We start from the raw sequence: 11,761 nt of genomic DNA on the forward strand, positions 1-11,761 counted from the left end.
TGAGAAACGTCAGAAACGTTTTTTTGCACTTTTTGGGACTGACAGACCGAGCCTGCCAACTGACAGGCAAGAGTGAGTGGTGGTAGCTAAAAAGTGACATTATACAAAGCAGGTATAGTTTGAGCGTGTAGAAATGAAGCCATCCCTCCCCTCCCCTTTCCGCCAGGCCCCCATGTTCTCCTGGCCGCGGCTGAGGGATGCAGACCCCGTGCTTCGCTGTGAGATGGCCTCCACCGGAGAGGTAAGATCCTTGGTGCCATACAACCCATCTTTTCTTTTGATCCCACCCCATTTAGAAGCTCAAGGTGGTGTGTGTGTGTGTGTGTGTGTGTGTGTGTGTGTGTGTGTGTGTTCCTCACAGGTAGCCTGTTTTGGACCAAACATATATTCAGCCTTCCTGAAGGCCATGCTCTCGACTGGCTTCAAGCTGCCACAGAAGGGCATCCTCATTGGGATTCAGGTAAGAGTTGTGTGTGTGGGGAGGGGGGGGGGGGAGCTGTCAACACACTGCTGCTGTGTGCCTTTTAACAACAGAGAATTATAGATACTGTATGGCTCACATTTATAAGATTAAAAGCCCAAAGAGTTTAAGCTCTTTAGCTTTATCAATTAAAACATTCCACTAAATTGTGAGGGACATTACTTTATTCTTTGATTTTAGGTTGCAAGAAAAAAAATTCCTGACAACACACACTAACCCAAAATAAAGCATTTTTACTGTATCACTTTAGAAGATTTCAAAGTCTGAAACAGGAAAAACCATGAAAATGTTTATGAATCTAAAGATGCTTAACTCATTGAGTGCCAGCCACTTTTGGAGAACGGACGCTCCCAGTGCCAGAGTTTCAGAGCTTTTTTCAGTGATTTCTCAAGGCCCACAGAATATTGTGTGATATTACTATGTAAACAATGAACACGCAAAAAGAACGATGAGACTCTTTTCTATCATCAGCAAAAACAGGTTTATTGATATCATTTTCCGTTCTTTCGTTATCAGCCGGAGAAGATAGCTTGATTTAACAAAAAAGAGCAGTTTTTTTCTAGAAGCTGAGATAATGGCCCTTTTGTGAAATTAAACATTTCAAACACATCACTGACTCTGAAGCTAATTTTCTGATGTAGTCACACCTCAAAAATAATTTCCTTCAATAAAACAGTGAAGGCCAGGTAATTTTGTTTGGCAGAATAATATTTTTAGCTGCAACCAGCAGCGCTGGCCCCTGCGTGCGCTGCTGGTTGCAGCTTCTTGCTGGTCTTTGCTGCTGGTGGGCATCGGATATTCTGGCTTGCGTTTGCCAACCCTGTCCTGCTGCCTGGGTCTGTCTGGGTCAGTGTTGTGTGCTGCTCTGCGTGCCCCCCCCCCCCCCCCCCCCCCCCCGCCCCGCCCCGCCTCGCCTCAACTGCACACTCCTCCTTATGGGAGGTGGCTCTCTGCTGAGTTTGCTCTGCACTGTGAAGGGTGCGCGACCATATATATGCGCGACATCCAGCTTTTTTACAGCGTTTCCGCGTGTGTTTGTCACCGGCTCCTATGCTTCCAGTTGAGAATAATAAACAACTCCACGGCTGATCATGCGAATGGGCTGTCGCAGCGGGCATGGAGGAGCTCAATTGTGGGAGCAGATTGGCTGCTGCAGGCGCATCTAACGTTAAAACGCTTCATGCATATCGATGCATACGGATGCGATGCGATTTCCGTTTCCCCAACGACTTATTCTGTTTTTCTCTGCCTTTCTGTTAACCTGGAGAGCACTGTCGCCACCTAAGGGTTCTGTAAAATAGGTTATAGACCTCCAATAGCTACAATAGTTGTACCAGAGATGTATCAGGGATTGATCCACGTCCCACCGTCAAAAAACGCAATTGACGACAATCGTCGTCTTTGGCACTCTACGTCAGTATTTGAATTGACGACAGCTGTCGTCATTGGCACTCAATGAGTTAAAAAGAAACTTTTTATGTTCAGACAGGTGCCTCAAAATACTAAAAACATTTTCAAAACACACCCATCATCAGCCTAAATCACAATTGGGAGCTGCAACAGAGATGAGAAGAGAGATGAGTGTCTCATCCTCGGAAGTGGAATGCTGTGAATTTGCCTTCATTTTGCTGTTGGGTGGACTCTCCTCGCTCACTTAGTGATGAAGCGAAAAACTTTCTCGTAAACAGCAATGAACGAGTGCTCCGTGCGGACAATGACAGCTGGAATCATCAACGTTGCATAAACTCACTGCAGCATGATCCTCTTAACACACTCTATAATGTCCTTACCAGCCTTTCCACATAGGATCTGCAGACATACTGTACAGTACAGTGAGAAAAGTTTTGCCAAATGATAAGGGTGAGATTTGACTTTTGGGAGAGGATGGAGTGAACTCAGAGTACGCTTTGTACAGAAGATGAGTCATAGGGCTGAGCGGAACAAACGGAGAGGGGAAGCAGAGGCTGAGCAGAGCTCAGAGAGCTGCACGACGCCGTGAGCCATCAGCACAATTTCAAGGCGCTCATCTCTGCTCAAATGCTCCGATGACCATTAGAGGACAAACCAGTGCCAGGTCCAAAGGCATCCGTACGCTGCACTGGCTGTCCTCTTGTGATGTGTACAACTGGCGGCTGTATGGCAAAACATTGTGTGTCACATACTAGCCAGGCCTTCACAGTTATGTGCAATGGCATAAGCAGAATACCCCTAATAAACGTTAACTGTGATAGAAGGGCCAACATCCTCAAGTCGGCAAGGCCCTTTGGATGACTTTGTCCCTTTAAAATTGGTAGAGCCCAAACCGACTTGAGGGCGTCTTTTTAAAGAGCAGCAGTGCATTGAAGTGGAGGTTGTCTTTCAAATTGGCACAACCCAAACAGAGTAGAGAAGGCTGTTGGATGAGGGGATCTGCTCGATTCCCCGGGGGAATCAAGCAGTGTCTCACTCATCCAGGAGTTTATCGACCATGTGCAATGGCTCAAGGGCGAAATTTCCATAGAGACAGGGGCAGGCATGTCCAGACAGGGGGGGACATGCCCCCCCCCCCCTCTTTTCAAAATCCAGATTTTGTACCCCCCACTTTTTTACTGCCAAAATCGTGGATGTGGGCCGACATTACTGTCTTTCAGAGGCTGTAGTGGGTTTATTTCTAAAGCTAGAGTGAAGATCCTGGTATCCTATGAAACTAGAAGACCTAAAGCATCCATTGTTACCAAGTCATGCTAGCCTGTCGGCAATGGGGGCTAATAATGCTCCAAATTTAGGATACATTTTGGGGAGGGAAAAACGGGCATGGACATTTTCAAAGGGGGCCTTGACCTCTCACCTCAAGATATCTGAATAAGAATGGGTTCTATGGGTACCCACAAATCTCGTCTTTACAGACAGGCCCACTTTATACTAATCTCATGCAAAAACAAAAACAAAAACATAACAAATAAATAAAATGCAGTTTTTGCATGCAGTATACATGTTATTTTCGCCTATTCTATTTGAATATTTCTGCATACTGGACTCCCTAAACAGTCTTGGAATTGCATAAAATTGGGTATGACTGGAAAGCTGAGACTCTTGTGGATTCAAAGAGCCCAATTGTATTCATGTGTGATGATGTAAGTCCCCTTAGTAGCCATTTCATTATAGTGAGATTTTCTTTTTAAACTTGACCTTACTGTATAAAATGAGCTGTTGTGACCTCTAGGATAATCACAGCCTTGTGAAACTACAACCACTCTCTCTAAAAAAAAAAAAAAAAAATTGCTAACTTAACTTTACCATTATTCCTTCAGATGTTGTAGTTGTCATAGACTGTGTTGCATAGTTGATTGCTCTATTGCTGACAAAAATGTGTTATTGTAAGTCGCTTTGGATAAAAGCGTCTGCCAAATGACGTAATGTAAATGTAATGTAATGTAATGTAGGGCATTCGGGGTGTGTATGGCTTTCCTAGGTATATTGACAATAAGGGGGTTTCTGAGCAATTTCCAGAACAGAATTGCTCACCACCCAATCGCAGAGAAATGCAATTCTTTGATACCAAATCACAGCATGACTCTTTGTATGGTGTTCCTCAAGGTCTTGGTGTCTTAATGTATTTTGGAGGGTTTCCTGCCCTCCATCAATTCCCGAATGGTCAATGGTTTAAGTCTCCCCGCAATTTTTACTTTCCCATGGGGGAGTTATTGTGTACCCCCCCCCCCCCCCCACTTCTCAAACCAAAGTTATGCTCTTGCAATGGCTAGGCATCTAACTTGGATAGTCCATGCAAAACCATAATAGTGCCATCATGCTTCAGCATAAACATGATGGGACTAGAAGTCAGTGTGGGGCTTTACACCTCTACCCCTGGAGAAGACCACAAGTATATGAGATTCATCATGAAGATGAAGATGCTGTATGAGTTTATGGTCACGTTACCTGATAAGGATGAAATCCCCAGCTTGTTTTGAAAGCATAGACAGGAGTGCTGGTACATATACCATCATGAAGGCTACTATCATACTGTATATAAAGAAGGCAATTTATATTACCAGCCTGAAAGCAAAATATGTATATGAAAAGCAACAACATTACGGTACATAAAGAAAGCTTTTTATCAATTTGACTTCCTCCAGTAAGTTCTGGTCACATTCCAATTTGCGTCCTGCAAACTCAGTCCTGACTGAGTGCGTAATCATTTCTCAGATTCATAGCGAATGGTTTGTGTTAGACAGCAGTAATTTCAGCAAGCAATTGTTTACTGAGCTGAAGGGTGCACAGTTTGAGTGCAATCAGTTGCAAACAGGCAACAAACACTCACAAAGGAGTGTTTCAGTATGCTACTGTAGATTGAATCCATTAAGTGGCTCATTTGAAGCTGGTGTCAGAAATTAAGTCTGGTGTCAGAAATGTATTTAAAAAATCCTGCTATTCGGATAGCACTCTATTGAAATAGGACACTCAAGATGAGATTTGGTTGAATTTGAAAATTGTCCTGCTTTTTTGTTTTATTTTTTACAACATCTCAACTGTGTTGCTTTGGCGAGAAATGAAACTGCAGGACTCACCCCCTGCCCTACATTACCCAAGGACTCAAAGTCCATCACAGATGCAGAAGAACAAAGACTCTTTGGACAACAGTGAGCCAACAGGTTGCTGCAGTATGGGAAGTGTGATGGGAGGGTAGGACCTCCACAATCAAACCTTTTCTGCACATTCCTCTCAGCTATACCTTACACAGCAGCACTGCATTATGTTGTCAAACCAAGAGCAAATCACCAAGTGGAACTCGACCTCTTTTCTTTATAATGTCAACCCCTGAACACCTACGCGTCTTCTCTATTCACGGGGGTTGTGTGTGGGGTTGACCGTTTTCTCATCCATCACTTCCAGCGCTGCTGTGGATCCACAATATTACACCAGGGTCAACCAGGTGTTATTACTGCGACGACGTTTTCTAATCTGTGCCGCAGGTACAGGTACTGTACGGCACGACGACGTGAAATATCCATTAGTCACAGAGGCCTGACGCAGCTGGAGAACCACCACGCATCCACAGCCGCGATTACTGGCGGCCACGCTGAAGGTGCTGTGCATGTCTGACGGCTGCTGAGGTATCCAAGAGGGAACGTGCACTAATGGGCAGTACTGTAGGTGATGGACTGTATCTCCTGCTGCTCTGGACCATTTGGGATGAACAGGGAATGCCACAGGAAAACACTTCCTCTCGTTATGTTTATGTTTTCAGATCTCCCAATCTGTCATGTTATGTCGTTGCTCCAGCACCTCTGTTGATCTGGGGAGGGTTTTAGACGCTCGCATGCTTCCTCCGATACATGGACATAGCGTGTGGGAGGATCACCCTATTCACTCGCAGACACGGCCAATTGTGCCTGCATGGACGGCCCGATCGAGCCTGCGGTAGCACGGGATGTCATTCACTTTCTTTGTCTCCTTCCCTCCCCTACAGGAATCGTTTCGACCCAACTTCCTGGCCACAGCGCACCAACTGAAAGAGGAGGGCTTCAAGGTGAGGAGTGAAACCTTACTTTTTGGAACACCACAGCCTTGGTTCCTCATTCACAAGCAACACAAAAGTCATACTTGATTGGCTCTAAAGCAATTGAGTGAAATGTGGTTGATGAAGCTTCCTTTCCATTCTGGTCATCATCCTACTGCCCTTACATTAATTCATTAATTAAGCACAGTATCCTTGATTTCCCTAAGTGTTGCTGTCACATACTGTACTGTACATGGTGATGATGCTTAAGGGAAACTCCTCTTAACCCTTGCCTTCTGTTCTGCAGCTCTATGCTACTGAGGCCACCTCTGCCTGGCTGTCTGCCAATGATGTGCCCGCCACTCCAGTAGCCTGGCCCACCCAGAAGGAGGAAGACACCAGTTTGTCCTGTATTAACAGGTGGGGAGGTTTTCATTTTCAAGGTTGAATCGGAAGGTTTTTTTTAATCATTGGATTCAAAAACAGTCCACATGAAAATGGTGGGAAAGCCGCAGGGACATTTTAGCTGTTTTGCACTTAATTAGGCTCTAGCCAATGATAAAGGAAAGATAGATGAATATGCTCTATCATTAGTAAATCAAGGACCGTTTCGATGTAACTGTAGCTGATAGAACATCAAGTGAAAAACAGATTTAGTCCTGCTCCAAACTTGACACTATTCCACGAGTCAGTTTTGCTTTAGTCAGGAGCTTGTTCAATTATCAGAGGTACAACCTTCAAAAGTTGTAGCCATGCAGAATAATGGCAGCAGGCCTGCTGGAAGCGACTGCAATGTTCACATGATTCCACAAACAAGTCATGATCTTGCTAAGAATAAAGCCATCTGGACCATGTGCTTGGGAATGATTTGGTGACGAGGAGGTTGCAAAGGGAATGCCATAATAAACCCACTCTTAAGACAATACACACAGAGCGCTGGCATCAGGAGGCATGGAGATTGGACAATTGTTTACAGAGGATTTAGCAGCACCTTTGTTGTCACTGTTGTCTGTCCTGTATGTTTGTCTTAGCATTCAGCCCGATGCCACGGACTGTTTGTTATGCCCAGTTCAAACTACACCACACAAGCCCTGATTTTCCACTTGACGACAAAAGCCCACAGATCAGTGGCAAATGGGCATTGGCTTGGCTCTTGCAAATCGTCACTCGATTGCTGTGTGAAGCGAAGCGTTCAAAGACACAGTCCAAGAGCTCGCCAATGCCTCACAGACGCCCAAAATATATCAAGCAGGCTAAATGTCTGGTCGTGTCGGGTCAGCTATCAACATGCTACAGCCAATGACAGCGAAAGGCACTATTATTTATTGATTTATTCAGAGAAGTCTCACTGAGAGCAATGCTCTCTTTTTCACATCCACACACACATTCATACCTGCAAGGTGCCCAGTACAACCACAGTCTGATCTGCTGGCCACTGAGAGGCTCCATTGGAGCGGTTGGAGTGAAGGGCCTTGTTCAAGGTCACCTCAGCGGTAGTTTGACTGCTTGGAAGCAAGCTGCGGGTCTAAGCTCTGCCATTGGTGAAGAAAATCCCTTTCCGCTCCCTGTAAGCTCTGCCATTGGCTCCGACCATTTATGGATTTCCTTTCCGCTCCCTGCATTTCGCTCTATAGTCGCTCTCAAATGCCTCTGCCGCTGTGAAATATTGGATGTCTTTAGTGATATTGCTTTGATCCCATGATTTTATGATAACTGTGTGTGTGTGTGTGTGTGTGTGTGTGTGTGCGCGCGTGTGTGTGTGTTCAGACTGATTAACGAGGGCCACATTGACCTGGTGGTTAACCTGCCCAACAACAACACGCGCCACCTAAAGGATAACTTCCTCATCCGTAGAATGGCTGTGGACCACGGCGTCGCCCTCATCACAAACTTTCAGGTCAGGAACTGTCACACTACCAATGACTGCAGATCAGTTTGGAGGGATGATTACTATTAGACCTGGTAGTAGTATTGGTATTAGAATAGTAGTCAACTTAGTCAAGAGCTTTGCATGAGGTTTGCTTCAATTCACATGCAAGTCCATTTGACATGTTAGGCATTTAGTAGATGCTCTTATCTAGAGCGAGGTACAGTGCGCAACAGGTTTCACTTCCCAGGGTTTTCCTGCACACCCCCGACCCCTTTTTTGTAAGAGCAGGTGCTTGGAAAAGAAGCTAAGAATAAGAGCTGATGAGATAGAGGTGGAGTATTTAAAGAGAAATAAAGACGTGGCTGCTTAAAAGGCTTTGTCAGGCAAGAGAAATCAAGCATTCCCCTACTAGTTCAGACATGCATAACTATATTCATTCTTCAATGGGGGTAATGTCCAACCTTTCAAGTCATGCTTGTCCAATCAACAATACTATTGTATCTTCACTAGTGGTGAAGTGTACCAAATGATGAGGGAAAAAAATGCATAAAAAGCATAAACATCAGATTAGATGAGTCAAAATTCCAAAAGAGTTATTGAAAAAAATGCATATTTCATATATAATGGTATTTGTTGTGTGCATGGGAATGGTTTGCCTGTATGACCCAGGTGGTGAAGCTGTTCGCGGAGGCCATCGGCTACGCCGGGGAGCTCGACGCCAGCAGCCTCTTCCATTACCGCCAGAAAGAAAGCCAACAGCGAGCGGCCGACCAGCAGAGGACACTCGGCTTGCAAGATGCTTCATGTTGCCAAAGAAAAAAAGAGTAGGGCTTTAGAGTTTCGAGAGGCTGAATCATCCAAAGTGACTCTGTGGTGCCTTGTAAGTACTGGTTCAACCAGTGTGATTTCAACAGCAGGAGAAGCAGCAGTATTAGATGCAAGCATATACAGTTACGACACGTGGTTCCTAAATAATTTTGACAACTCGCACCACCTGTCTCCTTCCTGTCCTGTGATGTCAGGGTGATGTCGAGCTAGCCCCTTTCAGACATGCCTTGGAACTCTGCAGTTACCTTGAGGGGACCCGGGTGGCGGTGTATGTATGAACACAATTTGGAGAGCGATGTGCGCTCCCGAGACCCTCCTACGACCGCCTCTGATACCACATCGTAGCCTAGTATCGGGCGAGTCAGTCCCCCTCCCCTCCAGAGTGCTGAACGTAGCTGAGCTAAGTGAGTGGGAGGAGGCAGCGGAGCCAGAGAGAGAGAGACAGGCAGCATGACAGATTATTATTATATAAATAGTCGATGTGAATGAGCGAGTGAGCAAACATCACGCAGTTTCAGTTTTTCCAAATGAAGGTGGAGCTTCTCCGTGTGTCAGCCAACAGGCTACGTGTTGCTTGATTGAAACGCTGGGTTTGATCTATTTCTGCAAAGCTTCGCACAGCACACACCAGCTTCGAAATATAGCATTTTTGGAAAGTATTGGACATTGTTAGGTAGGATATCTGGATCTGGTTGCGTTCATGCCTTTCATTTCACGTTTATTATACACAGCGTTTGTGAACGATACACGTGCAGCAGAACCGCAAAATGTCAACACCAAATCCAAGCAGTGTCTAGTAATAAAGTAAATGCACGTGTAATGTTTTTGTGTGTGTGATCCGAAAGATACAGAACAGAGAAAAACTGGAAATGCTGCCTTCGAAAAGTCAATTTTAACACGTAGTGAGTCAACTGTTCCGTTTTTTGTTTACCAAGTAATAAATAATTGCTTTTATTTTGAAGGTAAAAAGTCTACCTTCCTGTATTATGTATATTTTTAGCTTGATTGATGCATTTTAGGACTGAACTCTCGCCACATCAGAGTGAAACAGATGGTTGCATTACAGAACAAAACCTTATAAAAAGACCCGTTTTCTTTGCAGCACTTGAGACTTGAGGAAATTAATGCATCTGGGCGTAAGTTGTAGTCATTTAATTAATTACTTATGTTATGCGCAAATTATTATATGCACGAAAGTTAGCGAGCAGTTATCGCCCATTATGTATTTTTTACAACTTGTTATCAGACACTGTGCCATTGAGGCTCTACCCTATGCTGCATGAAGTGCAGCTGTGTGGTCAGTTTTCACAATGCCCCGTTGTGTCGTCATGCCCCAATTCCCCCCACCCCGCCCCCTCTCTACACCCGGAGGTGCTCCTCCCCCCACCCCCGCCCCCTCTCTACACCCGGAGGTGCTCCACATGTGTGAAAGCAACATGCCTCATGTCTGAAAGGGGACACTTCACGTATCGCCCGGGTCATGCTCAGGGCAAGCAACCCTGAGCTGACCCAGAGTTCATGTCTGAAAGTGGCTAGTGACAGTAGTTGCAGCCTGACCGGGGACAAAACACTCTGATTGATACCAGGCTTCAAGGAATTATACGACTTTCTTTCAACACAGGTTATGGAGGCTGGATGTCGACGCATCTGGGGAAATGATGCTTGCCCTGCTTTCCCATGAAAGTAGATCCCTAAGGGCGGCGTGTCTTCTTTGTTTTCTTGTTTGCAATCTATTGATGCATCACATTGTTACAGGGCCAGCGCCGTTGTATTTTCTCTCTTATTGATGACCCGTGGCCCTATTTTTCAGACAACTTGGAACATTTCTGTGCCTCGGTTTTATTGGTCTCTAGCGATGAAGCCTCCCCACGCCCGCCTCCCACTGAGCTCGTTTTAACAATAATGGTCTGGGTCAAAGGTCAGTCTTTTACTCACTCCGCCTCATACATGCATTGTGGTTTCAGACTAAAGACAGTGTGGTGGACCCAACTGAAATCGCCTGTATACAGAATGTACAGGACTGTAAGTGTGTCTCATAAGCAACTGTACGTAAGTTATCACGTAGATGCAAGGAACTGCTGTTTTCCAAAGAGAGAGCTCTAGCCTTAAAACCTAATCCAAGGTTGAAATTGATGTGTTCATATTTTTTTAGATTTCTATGTGTATATATGTTAAAAACTGTGTCTGCACATGCTCTGCATTTAAACATTGTACTCTTCCTGCATACAAACCAGATATAAAGTATTCAGAACTCTTGAATTTCTGTTTCTTTTTTTGGTCCCACAATGTTTATTAGCTCCAAATCCACTGGGGCAGTGGTGGCCCAATGGTTAGAGAAGCGAGCTTGTGACAGGAAGGTCGTCGGTTCAATCCCCGGGACCGGCAGGATAAATCTGGGTGGGGAAAGTGAAAAGGCAGCGCTTGCCCCTCTCTCATTACCACCACTGAGGTGCCCTTGAGCAAGGCCCTTAACCCCAACTGCTCCAGTGGAGCTGATCAGTGGCCAGCAGATCAGACTGTGGTTGTACAGGTCAGCTTCCAGGTATGAATGTGTGTGTGTGAATGTGAACAGGGCACTCCTGAAAAAGAGAGCATTGCTCTCAGTGAGACTCCCCCTGTATAAATAAAGGTAAAAAAAAAAAAAATCCACTTTAATATGAAGTCTTCTCGCGCGCGCCTGTCTGTCTGTGTTAAGCTGTGTTTGTGTTGCAAATAGGTTAAAAAGCAGGTGTTTTTCCTCCCACGCCAACAGTCTCTGCTAGAATCAGCCTATTAAGGCACAGTACAACTGCACTCGAAGGTGAGATGGTGTATTGTTAAAAAGCAATATAACTGTTTGGTACGAGAGGAATTAAGTACTGACTTAAATTGTTTTCGCAGCAGTTTATACACTGATTATGTTGCAATAGTTGTGGAACAATAGCTATCAGTACATAATATCAATGCCAGCAAGATGCATTTAAAACCCTCGTGAAAGCACAACCCTCTGAAACTGCCAGATCTGACTTCAACAGCATGGAGTAATCTTAAAAGATCACTCAGCTAATTTTCAAACTGCTTTGTATCATTACGTCTAGTGGAAATGAAGAATTGTTACCTTCCT

The 11,761-nt window shown here is 44.9% G+C and overlaps 1 protein-coding gene across 1 annotated transcript in view; it reads left to right on the forward strand.

Moving 5' to 3' along the window:
* Positions 1-10,902, forward strand: part of cps1 (carbamoyl-phosphate synthase 1, mitochondrial) — an 81,607-nt gene extending 70,705 nt beyond the window's left edge. The window contains exons 33-38 of the mRNA XM_083638429.1: positions 167-241; positions 362-460; positions 5,931-5,990; positions 6,268-6,380; positions 7,728-7,857; positions 8,500-10,902. Of these exons, the coding sequence (XP_083494555.1) occupies positions 167-241; positions 362-460; positions 5,931-5,990; positions 6,268-6,380; positions 7,728-7,857; positions 8,500-8,658 (636 nt within the window). The 3' untranslated portion in view covers positions 8,659-10,902. The remainder of the gene's footprint in view (positions 1-166; positions 242-361; positions 461-5,930; positions 5,991-6,267; positions 6,381-7,727; positions 7,858-8,499) is intronic.
* Positions 10,903-11,761: the final 859 nt, after the last annotated feature.

This window comes from Poromitra crassiceps (genome assembly GCF_964638095.1).
Source record: "Poromitra crassiceps genome assembly, chromosome: 6".
NCBI classification, from domain to species: domain Eukaryota; kingdom Metazoa; phylum Chordata; class Actinopteri; order Beryciformes; family Melamphaidae; genus Poromitra; species Poromitra crassiceps.